Source organism: Bubalus bubalis, chromosome 4 (genome assembly GCF_019923935.1).
Source record: "Bubalus bubalis isolate 160015118507 breed Murrah chromosome 4, NDDB_SH_1, whole genome shotgun sequence".
In the NCBI taxonomy this organism is placed as follows: Eukaryota; Metazoa; Chordata; class Mammalia; order Artiodactyla; family Bovidae; genus Bubalus; species Bubalus bubalis.
Window position 1 is genome coordinate 49277141 of NC_059160.1, and position 18774 is coordinate 49295914.

General features: G+C 44.8%; 1 protein-coding gene across 3 annotated transcripts in view; it reads right to left on the reverse strand.

Moving 5' to 3' along the window:
* BTBD11 (BTB domain containing 11) overlaps positions 1-18774 on the reverse strand; it is a 326170-nt gene that overhangs the window by 21697 nt on the left and 285699 nt on the right. For all 3 annotated transcript variants that reach the window (XM_044941391.1, XM_006069563.3, XM_044941392.1), the window contains 2 exons: positions 4712-4817; positions 351-453 (listed from right to left, as the gene is read on the reverse strand). In XM_044941391.1, the coding sequence (XP_044797326.1) occupies positions 351-453; positions 4712-4817 (209 nt within the window). The remainder of the gene's footprint in view (positions 1-350; positions 454-4711; positions 4818-18774) is intronic.

Below are 18774 nucleotides of genomic sequence, written 5' to 3' on the forward strand. Positions count from 1 at the left end.
CATGCCCTCCTCCAGGGGATCTTCCCCACCCAGGGATTGAACCTGCATCTCTTATGTCTCCTGCATTGGCAGGCAGGTTCTTTACCACTAGCGCTACCTGGGAAGCCCAAGGTATGTATATACTACATTTTAAAATCCAGTTCTCCATGGATGGACTCCTGGGTGGCTTCTTCCTTTTGTCTTTGTGAATCATGCTGCCTGAACAAGGTATACAAATGCCCTATAGTCTTGGAACCTTGATTTTGAGAAGAAAATCTGCCCGTTCAGTGATGATACCACCCAAACTGAATTTTAGAGAATAGTAATAACCACCCTTATAATTCAGTGCTTTCAAAGCTGATGATACATACCTTGGAGATGCTGTAAATAACAGCACTTTGTGAGCATAAAATGGTCTTCCTTCTACCAGAAAGGTGACATCTGACATTTCTTTATTGTTCAGGAAATGAGGATCTGGAACAGGAAAGGGAGAAAGGGTAGCTTTAGAGGAGAGAAGGATTATGTTTGGATTCCTCTTTGGGAAAAGCGCCCATAAGAGCTGACAGGGAGGCCATGGTGATAAAATACTCGCTGGAGAGACCGTGACCAAACAGGAAACAGGATCAGTTACAGGAACGTGCAATTAACTGGAATTCAATATTTCACAGGGACTCTTCACAGCTTACTTGTGATTAAAAGTAGCATTTCCCCTTAGAAGATTCACCCCCAGCCACAGTTCAGATGACTGCCAGGTGCGGAGGGTGACCATCTACCCACCTGGCCTCTAAGGAGGTCACCCACCCCACCTCACTCCTCCTTCTCCAGCTCAGCACCCTCCTTTCTGGATGGAAGTGGTTCCTGCCTGCTTGCTGCTGTGTTTCAGGTGATTCGAAATACAAGCCTTCTCTCAGGATCAGAGGCAAATGAGCCAGGCTCCTGCCCACATCTCCAAGAAAAAAGAAGCTGTGTAACTAGTTGTATAGCGAGTACTCTAGTACTCACTGAGCATTCACGATGTGCCAGGCACCATGCAAGCTGGCACCTGCAGGTGTAAACTCACTCAGCCCTGGGAGAGAGGGACCACTGTCAGGCGAACGACAGGGACATGACGCCAGGAGTCACAGTGACTTGGTCAAGCGAGTGGCTGGTGGAGAAGCCAGGATGTGAACGTGGACATTCTGACTCCAGGGCCTGCATTGCTAAGCACTGGAATCCTCCGATTTGCCTGGCATCTTAGCCATTTCTCCTGGGGCTACAAAAGGTGCCAATCCGTCCTTAGCTCAGCACTTTGGTCTCTCCGCGAAAATCCACCAACTGGCCCATGCACCTCTACCCCTACCAGACTCCACCATGCTCCGTTTCTAAGTCAGACCCCTGGTCTGGCCCCTTTCACAGACCCCGCTGTAACTTAGAACCAGAATTTGCCTTTTTGGCTGATTCTCCTCCTGGTTGATTCACCCTAGGTGGTGGCCTTGGGTATCCTCCACTCATATTTCTCTGTCAGTACCTATAGCCTCTTGACCTCTTCCCAATAAAAAAGATTTAATCTAAAACATATAAAAAAAGGCATAAAAATGTCAAATCATCTGTAATTATGCTCTTAAAAATTTTTTTATTAAAAAATGCAACAAAACCCAAACTTCTAAAACTTTTCAGGTAAAGGGAAGAGACTGGAGGAGGAAATGGCAACCCACTCCAGTATACTTGCCCAGGAAGTCCCATGAACAGAGGAGCCTGACAGAGGGTCCACAGGGTCAGAAAAGAGTTGGACACAACTTAGCGACTAAACAACAACAAAGAGAAGAAAGGCTACAGAGGAAGGCCAGAGAGTTGACTAACACTCACTTCTCCACTTGCTTTAAAGACTGTTAGCAGGTCGGAGCAACATTCTCCCTCTTCTCAGCAACCCACCTCCCCTGCTCGGACTCTCACTCCCACTGTCCACCCTCAACTAGCTCCCACTTCTGCTTCCCAAACTCCTGACATCTCCTACCTTTAGCTCTTTTTACCATTCTCCCCCAGAATTCACTGGGAGGGCAGAGGACAACACACTATAAAAAAAATCAGGCATGGGCTCTCCAGTTAGCCACAGTCCCCACCACTCCCTATTGTAACACACCAAACCCATTTCATTCATTTACATGACCTTCCTGGCCTTTTGGAGATGCCATTTCAGGACTTTTGTCACTACTCACTCTTCTCTTTCCTTATAAGCAGGTCCCTAAGGAACAACTATTTGGCCACCTTTAGTTATCTGAGCTTGGAATGTTATATTGAAGATGCAAAACACTATATGCTTTGTGTTCCACTTACTAATTATTATATTATGTCCTTTTGCTTTTATCTGTGAGCTTTGAACTTCTCAGGCCTGCCTTCTTTCTCTTGGTGCTAATGACCTTTGGAATTCCAATGCTTGGCCTGAAAACCAGGCCCTTTTAATTGCTAGTGAAAGAAATCTCAGCAAATTCAGGAGGAAAAAAAAATGTTCTGTCCTCTCCTATAGCTACAGGAGAGCAGATTTTATGCTGCGTCACTGAAACAGCCCTTGCAAATGTTTGCTCTAACGGGGGTGTCTTGTAAAACACCAGATGTCAGAAATTACTGCTATGCCCTAGCAGTGTAACCCTCACTCTCTTAAGTCTGTAAATTTGATGGATCTTTATGATTTGTTGCCCTGGTAATATTTTAATTAACACCTGCTTTCTACAAGGTAGAACTACTTGCAGTTTTACTACATTTTGGATTGCCTACATGCTTAAAACATTCAGAAAACTATGATCATGGCATCCGGTCCCATCACTTTATGGGAAATAGATGGGGAAACAATGGAAACAGTGCCAGATTTTATTTTTGGGGGCTCCAAAATCATTGCAGATGGTGACTGACTGAAGCCGTGAAATTAAAAGGTGTTTGCTCCTTGGAAGAAAAGCTATGACCAACCTAGACAGCATATTAAAAAGCAGAGACAATACTTTGCTGACCAGGGTCCATCTAGTCAAAGCTATGTTTTTTCCAGTAGTCATGTATGGATGTGAGAGTTGGACTACAAAGAAAGCTGAGCACCGAAGAATAGATGCTTTTGAACTGGGATGTTGGAGAAGACTCTTGAGAGTCCCTTGGACTGCAAGAAGACCAAATCAGTCAATCCTAAAGGAAATCAGTCCTGAATATTCATTGGAAGGACTGATGCTAAACCTGAAACTCCAATACTTTGGCCACCTGATGCAAAGAATTGACTCATTTGAAAAGACCCTGATGCTTGGAAAGATTGAAGGCAGGAGGAGAAGGGGATGACAGAGGATGAGATGGTTGGATGGCATCACCAACTCAATGGACATGAGTCTGAGTAGGCTCTGGGAATTGGTGATGGATAGGGAAGCCTGGCGTGCTGCAGTCCATTTGGTTGCAAAGAGTCGGACACAACTGAGCTATGAACTGACTGACATGAATGGGCATAAAGAAAACCAGGCAACCTTTGACTCAGCTGCTAAGTTTTCTACTTTAGCAAAAATTTGTGCCATTTAAATTAACAGGTTATTTGTGACAGGAACAAACATACTTAAAAGCATTTCCATGAATTCAGTCTTTTCACTATTTAAACTAGCTCACCTATTTCAAAAGTAGGGGCTTTGCTAAAGGATAGCATTTTTCAGCTACTTACATTTCTCCAGAGTTTCCTGGTCTTTATAGGAAAAGGAAACAGGAAGTAGGAAAGTCCCCAACCTTAATGGGAAGGGGAGTCCTTTATCTGTAATATTTTATCAGTCCCCAGGCAGTGAGAGACAAGCCTTTGCAAAAGAAGATTCGTGGTTCAGGCTTAAAGGCAGTCAGATATTTGCCTTTTCCCCTGGTTGATTCACCAGTTTGCCAGCAGCCCCAGGATCTTCTGAATGAAATTGGTGCCTGATGGAAAGGTTTCTTCTGGAAAATCCCAGAGGCCAACTGGAGAAAGATGGGATTGTGGCTTTGGTGGGGCACTGGGTTCATGCTCCAGCTCCACCTGAACTGATGCTGAAGCCTCTGCAGAGCCTCCCTGTCTTCTTCAGCTGTGACCCAGATAATACTGCCTGTCCTGCCTGTCTCCCGGGTAGCCCAGGGATTGTTTGAGAGAGGGTAGGGAGGAGCTTGGCTAGGGCTAGCTCAAAGCAAGTGTCCAAAAAGGGTGAAGAGTGATTACTGTTAACCTGATGGAAGTTCAGGGCATCCTGTCTCCTCAGTTCAGCGCCATTCCCCTCGTGTGTGTGTGTGTGTGTGATGTGTTTGTCTAGAGGGTGACGCTTGCTCATCTCTCCTTCCAGTTCCTTGCAGGACTTCCATTAGCAGCATCCTACTGGCCTGTCACTGTACCCTGCTCGTTCCATCTCAAGGAAGAGAAACTTCTTAGAGGAGAGGATGGGGGAGAGTGGCTATGCAGATCTCAGCCTTCTCTGGACTCTACCCAGCTACTGGAAGGGCGTGGGCAGTCATCACTGTCGGTGATGTGCAGAAGAAAGGTGCTCAGTGGAGGGATGAGGTTCTGGTGAGTCCCCTTGTCCATATCCCCAACGTATGTTCTCCAAACAGTTTAATCATGTAACAAAGGTGATACCCCGATCTCCACCTGCCTCACTCCTGTATCCGCCCTGTTTGCCCTCCAACATGCCCAGTCTCTTCTTTGGCTGCGTTTGCTTCCCTCCTGTCCTCAAATCACAAAGCAACAGTTCAGGGCTGGACCCAGGAAGCCCCCACTCACCCAGGCGTGAGGTCTGCTTCCGTTTGATCTCTGTGAGCTTGGGGATGGGGTAGGGCCCGTAGCAGTGCGTGAAGATGACACAGAGCTGCTGGCTGATCACTTCATTCTGTGGAAAGGAAAGAACAGCTCACATTGACAGGGGCTGTGTGAGACCTCATCCAAGCCCCCGGGTAAGAATGGGCCCCTGCCCCCGCCGTGGGCCAGAGGAGCCCACAGACTGACTGCAGGTTCCGAGAGAGATTCCCTGGACATCACACCTTTGCTTTGCCCAACAGGCCCTGGGTTTGCTTGTTCAGTCTGTCCACCATTTCTAGCAGGTTTATGGTGGAAGTTTAATTTGTAATTAAATCTTTTCTTGCTCCAATCATTTTTTAAAAATTGGAATATAATTGCTTTACAATGTTATGTTAGTTTCTGATATACAACAAAGTGAATCAGCTATATGTATACATATATTCCCTCCCTCTTGGGCCTCCATCCCACCCCCTTCCCAATCCCAACGCTCTAGGTCATCACAGAGCACTGAGCTGAGCTTCCTGTGCTTTATAGCTCTCTACTTTACACATGGAGGTGTATGTATGTCAGTCTCAATCTCCCAGTTCATCCCACCCTCCTCATTGCTCCACTGGGTCCACATGTCCATTCTCCATGTCTGCATCTCTAGTCTAGCGTTGGAAATAGGTTCATCTGTACCATTTTTCTAGATTCCACCTATATCCGTTAATATACGATATTTGTTTTTCTCTGACTTACTTTACTCTGTATGGCAGATTCTGGATACACCCATATCTCTAAAAATGAGCTTATTTCATTCCTTTTAGTGGCTGGGTAATACTCCATTGTGTATATATACCACATCTTCTTTAACCATTCATCTGTCATTGGACAACAGTCCCACTACTAGGGATCAGTTCAGTTCAGTTCAGTCGCTCAGTCATGTCCAACTCTTTGCAACCCCATGAATCACAGCATGCCAGGCCTCCCTGTCCATCACCAACTCCCGGAGCTCACCCAAGCCCATGTCCATCGAGTCGGTGATGCCATCCAGCCATCTCATCCTCTGTCGTCCCCTTCTCCTGCCCCCAATCCCTCCCAGCATCAGAGTCTTTTCTAATGAGTCAACTCTTTGCATGAGGTGGCCAAAGTATTGGAGTTTCAGCTTTAGCATCAGTCCTTCCAATGAACACCCAGGACTGATCTCCTTTAGGACGGACTGGTTGGATCTCCTTGCAGTCCAAGGGACTCTCAAGAGTCTTCTCCAACACCACAGTTCAAAAGCATCAATTCTTTGGCACTCAGCTTTCTTCACAGTCCAACTCTCACATCCATACATGACCACTGGAAAAACCATAGCCTTGACTAGACAGACCTTTGTTGGCAAAGTAATGTTTCTGCTTTTGAATATGCTATCTAGGCTGGTCATAACTTTCCTTCCAAGGAGTAAGCGTCTTTTAATTTCATGGCTGCAATCACCATCTGCAGTGATTTTGGAGCCCCCAAAAAGAAAGTCTGACATTGTTTGCACTGTTTCCGCATCTATTTCCCATGAAGTGATGGGACCAGATGCCATGATCTTAGGGTATATGCTGCTGCTGCTGCTGCTAAATCGCTTCAGTCATGTCTGACTCTGCGACCCCATAGATGGTAGCCCACCAGGCTCCACCATCCCTGGGATTCTCCAGGCAAGAACACTGGAGTGGGTTGCCATTTCCTTCTCCAATGCATGAAAGTAAAAAGTGAAAGTGAAGTCGCTCAGTCGTGTCCGACTCTGTGCGACCCCATGGACTACAGCCCACCAGGCTCCTCTGTCCATGGGATTTTCCAGGCAAGAGTACTGGAGTGGGGTGCCATTGCCTTCTCCGGTAGCAGATAATTAGCCTAAAAATGGCAGCAGGAAGCCCTCTGGTCCTGTGCCTGCACTCTCCACCATCAAGACACAAATGCTCCTGATTTAGCTTTCCTGGGCACTTGATTATGGTGCTGAGGCATTTCTGGATCCAGAAGTGCTCAGCTGAATCACTTTCTCCTAAAAAAAGTATGTGTGTGTTTTGGAGGAATAGTTCTGCGATGCAAAACTACGGCTCTTCCAGTACTCTGGGAGCCTGTTTCTGATAGACCTCCGTCCTTCACGTCCTTCCCTCCTGTCCCACTGGGGCTCATGCTGGTCCATTAATCTCCCTCCAACTGCAGGTGTGCAGGAGGGAAGCCAGGAATCATAGCATATTTTGGATGCTTTTTATTGGGTGAACGGGGTTGAAACCAGGGGCTAAAAACAGTGGTTAGATAGCTCGATATTTACAATATATTAAGAAAAGTAGGTTACAACACAGTTTGTACCATGTAGTTTTGGAAATAAAAGCCTACATATATATTTGGATTGATAGGTATAGAAAAAGGTCTGGAAAATGGAGTAGCTACCTTTGGGTGGGATGATGATGTTTTCTTCTTTTATATATATATATCTATCTTTTTACAATAAACAAGTGTTGCTTTGTACATAAATGCAATAAATGCTATTTTTGATTTTAAAAAGATAGATTTGGGACTACTAATGATGTTATCAGTTCAAGCTATGCTTGAATCTACTTCACTGTGTTCCTGAAAGAGAGGGATTGCAGCTCAACAAATGAAAAGAAATCCAACCCTTTGATCCTACAAGACACCATGTTACCTCAGATGGGGTGCACAGAGGTGCCCAAGAGGAGGCAATTATATTGGCTAGAAAGAGGGATTCTGCTTTCAAAGATGAAGGCCTTCTGACAGAAGGTGTTACCTGCTCCTCTCACTTAACCCTCACAAAGCAACTGGCTCATGGTTCCAGCGGTGGTTCTCAAAGTGTGGTCCCCAGACTGCCTAAGCTTGTTAGAAATGCATGCCCTCAGATCCCATCTCATACTTCTGACTGCAAAACACTGGGGGTGGGGCCCAGCAATCAGTATTTTAACAAGTTTTCTGCTGATTCTAATGCCCATTAGGTTTGAGAACAAGTGTAATGTCCTGAAATTCTGTCTTAGGTTTGACCTCAGCTGGCAACCGTAAATTTCCTCTGGTTTAAAGCCTAGCCATGGGCTTGCCTGATGGCTCAGTGGTAAAGAATCTGCCTGCCAATACAGGGGACGCAGGAGACTTGGGTGTAATCCTGGGTCGGGAAGATCCCCTGGAGAAGGAAATGGCAACCTACTCCAGTGTTCTTTCCCGGACAATACCATGGAGAGAGAAGCCTGGAAGGTTATAGTCCATGGTGTTGCAAAGAGTTGGACACAACTTAGCGACTAAACAACAAAGCCTGATCACAGAAATATGCTTCACTGACCAGCATGCGGCAGCAGTACTGCCTGGGAGCTTTGGAGAAACGCAGACCCTCACCCTAGGCCCACTGAATCAGATCCTCGTTAACATGCTCTGCAGGTGACTCCCATGCACACTGATGTTGGAGAAGCACCAGGTGGTAGGCAAAATTGTGGTCCCCAGCCCCCCACCTCCGGGATCTAATGACTGATGATCTGAGGTGGAGCCAACGTAATAGAAATAAAGTGCACAATGAATGTAACGTGCTCGAATCATCCCGAAACATTCCCTCCTGCTCCCCAGTCCATGGGAAAACTGTCTCCCATGAAACCGGTTCCTAGTGCCAAAAACGGTTGGGAACCACTGCCCTAGAAGACGGTATGCCCTAACTCCTGGGACTAGGAACATGATGAGATACCATGCCCGTCAATCTGTTCTCTTTCAGGGCAAAAGGGACTCGGCAGCGGTAATTAAGGTCACTAAGTAGTTGCCCTTAAAAGAGGGAGATTACTTTGTATTATCTGTGTGGGCCCAGTGTAATCACGTAAGCACTTAAAATGCATGAAAAATTCAGAAGGGATGGAGGAGAAGAGGAAGTCAGAGGGACTGGAAGCCTGAGAAGGACTTGATGAACTGTTGCTTAAGACAGCAGGGGCCACATGGTAAGCTTGAGAGGGAATGCAGGCCCTGACACTGGGAAAAAATATGACCCCTAGCTCACCCTCAACAAAGAAAGGCAACCATGAGGAACTGAATTCCACCCAAACCCGAATGAGGTTGCAAGTGGATTCTTCCCGAGCGTCTAGGAAGGAACCCAGCTGCTGACACCTCGATATTGGTCTTGTGTGACCCTAAACAGACAGCCCAGCTGAGACCCTGTGCCTGGACTTCTGACCCGTGGAAACCACGGGTGTTGTCTTCAGCCTCTAAATCGTAGTCACTGTTACTGTGGCAGTGGAAACTAATATAGTTCGACCAGCGTTTGCCTCAGCTGGACTCTATTTTGTCATCCCTATGACCCCAGGGAGTCCGACACATTAGGGATGCCCAGTGAGTACTTGCATGTCACGTGAAAGAGGAGACGGAGACCTGCAACATGCTCTGTGTGAGCTGTGTTGACGGATGGTGCTGGACTCACTACCTGTGCCCAGGGTTGTCTCAGGAGCCTTGCTGGAGAGTCAGCCCCTGTCTCATCAACTCTGGGAAGGAATGAAGATGCCCTTCCTGGACTTGATGACCCTTGAAGCCTGGGGGCTTCCCTGGTGCCCCAGTGGTTAAGAATCCACCTGCCAATGCAGGGACACAGGTTCAATCCCTGGTCTGGGAACTAAGATCCCACATGCCACAGGGCGACTAAGTCTGTGCCCCACAACTACTGGACCCGTAAGCCTACAGCCTGTGCTCCACAACAAAGAAGTCACTGCAATGAGAAGCCCGTGCACCGCAACTAGAGAACAGCCCCCACCCTATCCACAGCTAGAGAAAGCTTGCGAGCAGCAATGCAGATCCAGCACAGCCAAAAATAAATAAATGAATACATAAGTAACAATATTAAAAAAAAAGAGAGAGAAGCCCGAGCAACTGGGCCCTTCATAGGGCTTTTTTTTTTTTTTGGTAGTGGTGGTTGTTGTTTAATTCAATTCAATAGGTACTTATTCAGCATCTTAAGAGGTGACCTGCACTGTGAAAGGAGCCATATTAGGGGCAACAAAGCAGGATCCCATCTCTCCAGGACCTCACAGCTTGCCCTTGCTTCTTCACTTCAGTATGCGTTGTTTCACCCAAGGAAGTAAAGACATGGGCCGCCTGTTCTGAAGGGACAATCCTCAAACACTTAGAAATTATCTAGGAGGCACATAGCTCCCCACTCCGATGTCAGGACTGCACACAGTGATTTGATCCCAAAGAGCACAGTCTGGAAAGTGAGAGGAAGGGGAGAGTAAGTTTGCAGTGGAGAAATTTGGCAAACAGCGTCAGCCAGGTGATCAAGGTCATCTTCTCCAGTGATGAGACATACTGATAACATGTACCCTTGATGTGAGAAGAAAGGCACTTTACCTCTGAGGTCATCCCCCCCAAACCCATGACCTCAGTCTAAATCAGTCAATGCCTATTCCACTAGAGGGGTGGCCTATAAAACAGTGACCAACACTTCCCAATAAAGGTCATCAAAAACAAGGAAAGTCTGGGGCTTCCCTGGAGGCCCAGTGGTTAAGAGTTCACCTTCCAGCGCAGGGGGTGCAGGGGATCCCTGGTCAGGGAGCTGAGATTCCCACATGCCTTAGGGCCAAAAAACCAAAACATAAAACAGAAGCAATATTGTAACAAATCCAATAGAGACTTAAATTATCCACATAAAAAAATCTTAAAAACCCAACACACACAAGAAAAAAACAAGGAAAGGCTGGGATACTGTCTCAGCCAAGAGTAGCCTAAAGCACTATGACAACTAAATGTAACACGGTGTCCTGGATGGGGTCCCAGAGCAGAAAAAGACACTGGATACGGAGAAAATAGCAATAAAGTACGGGGTTTAGCTAACAATTGGAGAAGGGAATGGCAACCCACTCCAGTATTCTTCCATGGACAGAGGAGCCTGGAGGTCTATAGTCCGTGGGGTCGCAAAGAGTCGGACACTACTGAGCGACTAACACTGAGCTAACAATAACAAATCCATGTTGGTTCACTGTTACAATGAACATACCACACTAACACAGGATGTTAATAATAGGAAGCAGGTGAGGACGTCTATGGGAACTCTCTGTGCTATCTTCTCTATTTTCCTGTAAATCTAAAGTCATTCCCAAAATGAAGTATACTATTAAAAGAATCTGCTCCAGTGAGGAAATGGGGAAATGATGAAAGCGCTATACGTTCAGGAAAGAAAGGGAAAGAAGACAGTTCATCAACAGTTCCGTAGGCTTGACTTATTCATCCCCCAAAGTTTTCACAAATGTACCCCTTCCCCCATGCACTAAGCCATGCGTTCATCCATTCATAAAGTCTTTCTTCAAATACTCATTGAGCATCTGCTAAGTGCCAGGTGCTGCCTAGGTCCCGAGGGATGGGCACTGAGTGAGGGATGATGGTGATGCCAGCTCCAAAGATGCTGCCGTTTCCAAGACTTTCTGGCTGCTTCTCTTTCAGAGACAAGAGCCTTCAGAGAAGACTCATCACTATGTCTTTGAACTCATCTGTTTGTCAGGGTGTCTGCTACGCATGCTCCTCTGTGCCTCCTCTGAGCAGTGCGGATGTTGGGGTAATTGCCTTTCTTCCCTGGCACGCTGTCATCAGTTTCAGTTAACAGCTCGTGGGGTGAGATGGTCAGTTTCAGGCAGTGAACTGGGTTAACCTATGGATTTGGTTAACTCTGGACCCAAACCTGAAGACGGCAGATGGAATTAACCAAGCCTGAGGCTCACCGTTTTCTGGAGCAGGAGAGGGTGGGGAGGCTGTGCTGGGACAGATGGGGACACTCTCCTCTGAGTGACACATTTAAACTTGGAGCTTTTAGCTCAAAGGGCCACAAGGCTCAAGCCTCCAGGGCAGCAGGGGATTTTAAAATGTTCACGTAGTCCACAGGAAGGCAGAAAAAGAAAAGAGAGAGAGACTAAACAGAAAACAAAAAGTAAGATGGCAGATATAAGCCCTAAAGTAGCGATAATTGCATAAAACATAAAAGGTCTCAATATACCAATTAAAAGAGATTGGAAGAGTGGATGAAAAGCCCAACTATATGCTTGTTATAAGAAAGTCACTTCAAATCTAACAAAACAGGGAAGTTGAGAATAAAGGATGGAAAAATATATATCGCATGAACATTAATCAAAGGAAAGCAGGAGAGGCTATATTAATATTAGATAATGTAGATTTCAGAGCAAAAAAACTAGCAGAAGAGAGAAGGGCATTATAAAATGATAAAAGGGTTAATTTACCGAGAAGATGTTGCAGTCCTAAATGTGCATGCACTGAACAACAGATCTGCAAAATATGTGAATCAAAAATTGATAGAACCAAAAGAAGAAACAGACAGATCTGCAATCATGGTTGGAGACTTTACTATTCCTCTCTCAACTGATAGAATAAATAATGAGACAGAAAATCTGTAGGATATGGAAGAACTCACCATCATCATCAACCAACAGGGTCTTATCAACAGTTACAGAACACTCCAGTCAGCAATGGCAGAAAACAGTCCTTTTTTCTTTGGCCATGCTGCACAGCTTTTGGGATTTAAGTTCCCTGAGGGATCCGATGCCCAAAACCAGGTCCTGCCACCGAATCCTAACCACTGGACCACCAGGGAATTCCCAAAACCAGTCTTTTTAAGTGCCCATGAAACACATACCTAGATAGACTATATCCTGGTTCATAAAACCAGCCTCAACATTTTAAAAGGATTGAAATAATACAGAATGTTCTCTGACCACAATGGAATCAACCTAGGAATCAATAACAGAAAGATAAGAGAAAAATCTCCAAACAATTGGAAACTAAATAACACATTTCTAAATAATTCATAAGTCAAAAAGGAAGTTCCAAGGCAAATAAAAAACACACTGAACTGAATGAAACTGAGAATAAAACATATCAAATTCGATGGTACACAGCCAGAGTAGTGCTGAGAAAGATATGTATAGTATCAAATGTACATAAAAGAAAAAAAGGAAAAATCTCAAGCTTCTACCTAAAAAATCTGGAAAAAAAAATAAATTCAGAAAAAAAATAAACCCAAAGAAGCAAATAATAAAGATAACTTAAGACAGAAGAGTAGTAGAGAGAGAAGACACAAACTAACAAATTTGTTCTAAAATTTATATAGAGGGCAAAGAATATGAATTCATTTCATAAAAGAATAACATGGGAGGAAACAATTTACCCAATTTCAAGATTTATTTTTTAGCTACAGTGATCAAGACCGTGCGTGGGGACTTCCCCGACAGTCCAGGGGTAAAGACTCTGAGCTTCTACTTCAGAGGGCACGGGTTTGATCCCTGGTCTGGGAACTAAACTACAGCACGCCACATGGCATGGATCAAAAAAAAAAAAATGCTGTGGTAATGGTGGAGTGACAGACACACAGATCAATGGAACAGAATGGAAATCCCAGGAACAGACCCACACAAATATGCCCAACTGACTTGACAAAGGTGTAAAAGTAATTGATGAAAGAGAATTTTCAACAAAGATGCTGGAGCAAGTGAACCTCCACTGGCAAAGCAAAAACAAAACAGCAACTTTGATCAAAGTCCCACACCTCACGCAAAAATTAACTCAAGATGAAATGAACCACAGACTTAAATGTAAAACATGAAACTATAAAGCTTCTAGAAAAAAAAATGAGGAGGAGACCTTCAAGATTTGGGCTAAGGCAAAGCAGCTGGATGAATCACAAGTTGGAATCTAGATTGCTGAGAGAAATATCAACAACTTTGTAGTTGCAGATGATACCACTCTAATGGCAGAAAATGAAGAGGAACTAAAGAGCCTCTTGATGAGGGTGAAAGAGGAGAGTGAAAAAGCTGGCTTAAAACTCAACATTCAAAAAATGAAGATCATGGCATCCAGTCCCATCACTTCATGGCAAATAGATGAAGAAACAACGGAAACAGTGAGATATTTTATTTTCTTGGGCTCCAAAATCACTGCAGATGGTGACTTCAGCCACAAAATTAAAAAGATGCTTGCTCCTTGGAAGAAAAGCTATGACAAATCTAGACAGTATATTAAAAAGCAGAGACATCATTTTGCTTACAAAGGTACATATAGTTAAAGCTATGGTTTTTCCAGTAGTCATGTATGGATGTGAGAGTTGGACCATAAAGAAGGCTGAGAGCCAAAGAATTGATGTTTTTGAATTGTGGTGCCAGAGAAGACTCTTGAGAGTCCCTTGGACAGCAAGGAGATCAAATCAGTCAATCCTAAAGGAAATCAACCCTGAATATTCATTGGAAGGACTGATGCTGAAGCTCCAATATTTTGGCTACCTGATGCGAAGAGCTGACTCATTGGAAAAGATCCTGATGCTGGGAAAGATTGAGGGCAGGAGGAGAAGGGGGCGACAGAGGATGAGATGATTGGATGGATTCACTGACTCCAATGGACATGAGTTTGAGCAAGCTCTGAGAGTTAGTGAAGGACAGAGAAGCCTGGCACATTGCAGTCCACGGGGTTGCAAAGAGTCAGTCACAACTTAGCAACTGAACGTCAACAAAGTGTTCTGATACTTGATACCAAAAGCAGAATCTCCACAAAAGGAAAAACTAAAATTGGACTTCCTTAAAATTAAAAGCTCTATGAAAGACCCTGTTAAGAGGATAAAAAGATAAGCTACTGAGTGGGAGAAAGAAAGTATTTGCAAACCATATACCTGACAAGAGACTATTTTCTAGAATTGACAAAGAACTTTCAACATTCAACAGTGAAAAACCAGTTTAATTAGAACATAGGCAAAGGACACAGACATTTCACTGAAGAGCATATACAGATGGCAAAAAAAAAAAAAACACATGAAAATATGTTCAACATCATTAGCCATTTAGGGAAATGCAAATTAAAACCACAATGAGATACCACTTACACATCTAACAGAATGGCTAAAATAAAAAGATAGCAATAGCACCAAACAGCGAGAATGTGGAGAAACTTCATTACTCATATTTTGCTGGTGGGAATGTAAAATGGTGCAGCCTATCTCAAAAACAGTTTAGCAGCGTCTTTAGAAACTAAATATGCAACTACCATACAACCCAGCAATTGCACTCCTGAGCATTTATCCCAGAGAAATGAAGACATATTCACATCAAACACCTGTGCTGGAGTGTTATAGCAGCTTTATTTGTAATAGCTCAAAACTGGAAACAACTCAGATGTCCTTCAGTGGGTGAGTGGTTAATAAACTGCGATCGGTCCATACCATAGAGTACTAGGCAGCAACAGGAAGAAACAAACTACCAACACATGCGATGACCTGGGAGAACCTTCAGAGAGTTATACTGAGTGAGAAAAATCCAGTCCTAAAACGTTACCTACTGTATGATTCCATTTAAATCACATTCTTAAAATGACAAGATTAGAGAAATGGACACCAGATTAGTGGTTGCTGCTGCTGCTGCTGCTAAGTCGCATCAGTCGTGTCCGACTCTGTGCGACCCCAGAGACGGAAGCCCACCAGGCTCCCCTGTCCCTGGGATTCTCCAGGCAAGAACACTGGAGTGGGTTGCCATTTCCCTCTCCAATGCATGAAAGTGAAAAGTGAAAGTGAAGTCGCTCAGTCATGTCCGACTCTTAGCGACCCCATGGACTGCAGCCTACCAGGCTCCTCCGTCCTTGGGATTTTCCAGGCAGGGGTACTGGAGTGGGGTGCCATTGCCTTCTCCGAGATGAGTGGTTACCAGAGTGTAAAGAGGGAGTTGGGGTAGAAGGATATGCGGGTAGCTATAAAAGAGCAACGTGAAAAAAAAGAAAGAAAAAAAGAAGGACTTCCTTGGCAGTCTAGTGGTTAAGACTGCGCTTCCACTGCAAGGGACCTGGGCTTGATTCCTGGTCAGGGAACTAAGATCCCCAAGCCGGAAAAAAAAAAAAAAAAGAGCAATGCGAGGGAGCCTTAGGGTGATGGAAATTTTCTGCATGTTGACAGTACCATGTCAGTATCTTGGTTGTGACATTTAACTGTCATTTTGCAAGATACTGTCAGTGGGGGAAGCAAAGTAATCTCTCTGTATGTTTTATTACAACTGCATGAGATCTACAACTGTCTCAAAATAAAAAGTTTAATTTAAAAAGGTAAATTTTAAAAAAGTGGGGAAATAGAACTTAAAAAGTGTACAAGTCACAAGGGAAAAAATAAAAAAGCTGCATAGCTCACATCTTGCCCTTGGCTAAAGTCCCCAGTGGTGTTCTATTCAGTGCATGTGGAAGAAAATCCAAATGCACCCTGGAGAAAGGGCCCGTGCAGTCTGACTTCACCTCTCACACTTCCTCCTGCGTCCCTCCACCTCCAGGCGCTCCAGCACATCAGGCACATTCCCACCAGGAAATTCGCTCCTCCAGGTTCCCGATTCCCGAGTGGAGTGCTTTTGCTCCAGGCCTGTGTGTGGCTGGAAGCTCTTCCTCACTTAGGTGGTTGTTCACACACTACCTCCTCTGGGAGACTTTTCTTATCATCCTGTCTAGATTAGACCTTGCCTGCTCCAGCCCCCGGAGACTACATCATTGTCCAAGGTCATTTTTTTTTTCATAGCATTTATCTTGCTCTCACCCTCTTTTGCTGATTTATGTCCTCGCTTTCTGTGGGTCTGCCCCTTCCCTGGACCCAGTAAGCTCCAGGAGGGTAAAGAACATCCCACCACTGCCGTAGCCTACTGGGCACTCATGACTGTGGAATGGATAAATGTCCAGAAGAATTATGTATGCGAGAAATGGCCAGAAGCTCTCTTTAAACAGACCTATTTTTAAACAATGACTGCATTGTTCTACTCCTAGGGAAATCGAGAGAAACTGAATTCTTTAGATATTTAAAGATAAAATTTAGAAGTGGGGATGGGACTTCTTTGGTGGTCCAGTGGCTAAGACTCCATGCTCCTAATGCAGGGGTCCCCTGGTTGATCCCTGGTCAGGGAAGTAGATCCCATATGCCACAACGAAGATCGAGGATCCTGTGTGCAGCCACTAAGACCTGGTGCAGCCAAATAAATAAATGAATAGAAGTGGGAGCAAAAAAGCACATCTGCAACCAGATGTCAAGTAACATCTGACCAAGCACGCGTCAAAGATGGGGAGAAAGCATCCGCTTCACTTGACGGAATGGCTATGATTCTCCGAGTTGACTGCAAAGTGGATTTATTAATATTTACAGGAATTCTATATTCTTGTTCACTACTCTGATAGAACCAGATGTTTGTTCACACAGAGCAGCAGACATGATCTGAACAGCAATTTATTAGTGGAGAGAGCAGGGACAATGCATTGTTACTCATGCCTTCCAAGAGGATACTTTCTGAGGGCAGAGCTTTGCAGCACTTTCTCAACTCTCTGCCATCATCTCTCTCCAGACATCTTCTGACCACAGGAGTATCACTGTGCTTGGAGAATGCTTGACTTCACCCTGTAGCCACCAGAAACTGATCACCTCTTTATTGCCCTCTGTAGAACTGTGGTGTTGGAGACCACTCTTGAGAGTCCCTTGGACTGCAAGATCAAACCAGTCAATTGTAAAGGAAATCAGTCCTAAATATTAATTGGAAGGACTGATGCTGAAGCTCCAATACTTTGACCACCTGATGCAAAGAAGTGAATCATTGGAAAAGACCCTGATGCTGGGAAAGACTGAAGGCAGGAGGAGAAGGGGATGATGGAGGATGAGATGGTTGGATGGCATCACTGACTCGATGGGCATGAGTTTGAGTAGGCTCCAGGAGTTGGTGATGGACAGGGAAGCCTGGCATGCTGCAATTCATGGGGTTGCAAAGTGCTGGACATGACTGAGTGACTGAACTGAACTAAGTCAGTATTAATACCACATCTCCCAAAGTCCCTAAGTCTGTGAGTCTCGTTCTGTTTTGTCAGATCATTTGTGTAATTTCTTCTTAGAGTCCACATACAAGGGATGTAATATGGTATTTCTCCTTCTCTGAGTTACTTCACTCACTATGACACTCTTTAGGCCCATCCATGTTGCCACAAATGGCATTATTTCACCCTTTTTAATGGCTGAGTAATATTCCCTTGTATATATGTACCACATCTTCTTTATTCATTCGTCTGTCAATGGACATTGAGGTTGCTTCCATTTTGGGAAGGTCATGTACACACTGCCAGATTTAAAATGGATAACCAACAAAGACCTATTGTATAGCATATGGAACTCGGCTCAATGTTATGTGGCAGCCTGGGTGGGAGGGAGGTTGGGGGCTAATGGATACATGTACACGTATGGCTGAGTCCCTTCGCTATTCACCTGAAAGTACCACAACATTGTTAATTGGTTATACCTCAATGTGACATGTTTTTGGTGTTAAAAAAATACCACAATTCACCAGTAGGGGTTGCCATTGACCACCCCCATTCCCACCTCTCCCCCGTTAGGGAAAACCTGACTTTAAAAAAAAACAAAACAGTTTTGTTTATTATTTCATGCAGTGAAGATACTGGAGGAGGGCATGGCAACCCACTCCAGCATCCTTGCCTGCAGAATCCCATGAACAGAGGAGTCTGGCGGACTACAGTCCATAGGTGTGTCAAGAGTCAGACACGGCTGAAACGACTTAGTACCACGCACGCTGTGAATTTACAATTTATTTGCCCATTCTACGTGAATGGGTATTGGAGGTGTTCCCAATTTTTTCCTATCACAGGTAACATTGCTATGGACACCCTTGTTGTGCATATGTGCTCAGTCATGTCTGACTGTCTGTGATCTCATGGACTGTAGCCTGCTAGGCTCTTCTGTTTGTGGGATTATCCCAGCAAGAATACTGGAGTGGGTTTTCCTTCTCTGGGGATCTTTGCGACCCAAGGATCGAACCTGCATCTCCTGCACTGACAGGTGGACTCTTTACAACTGAGCCACCTATTTAATATGGACACTCATATATATACGTTACAGACATAGATGGGCTTTCCTGTTGGTCATATAGGGCAAACCTGACTCTTGAATGTGCCTTTTCCCAGACTGTCGTCTCCTGACCATGAGTGCTCCTGCCCCACCCCTGGCTCCCCGTCCCCTCCAAGATCAGGACGGCTGGACAGAGCAGGCTCTAGTACATGTGCATGTG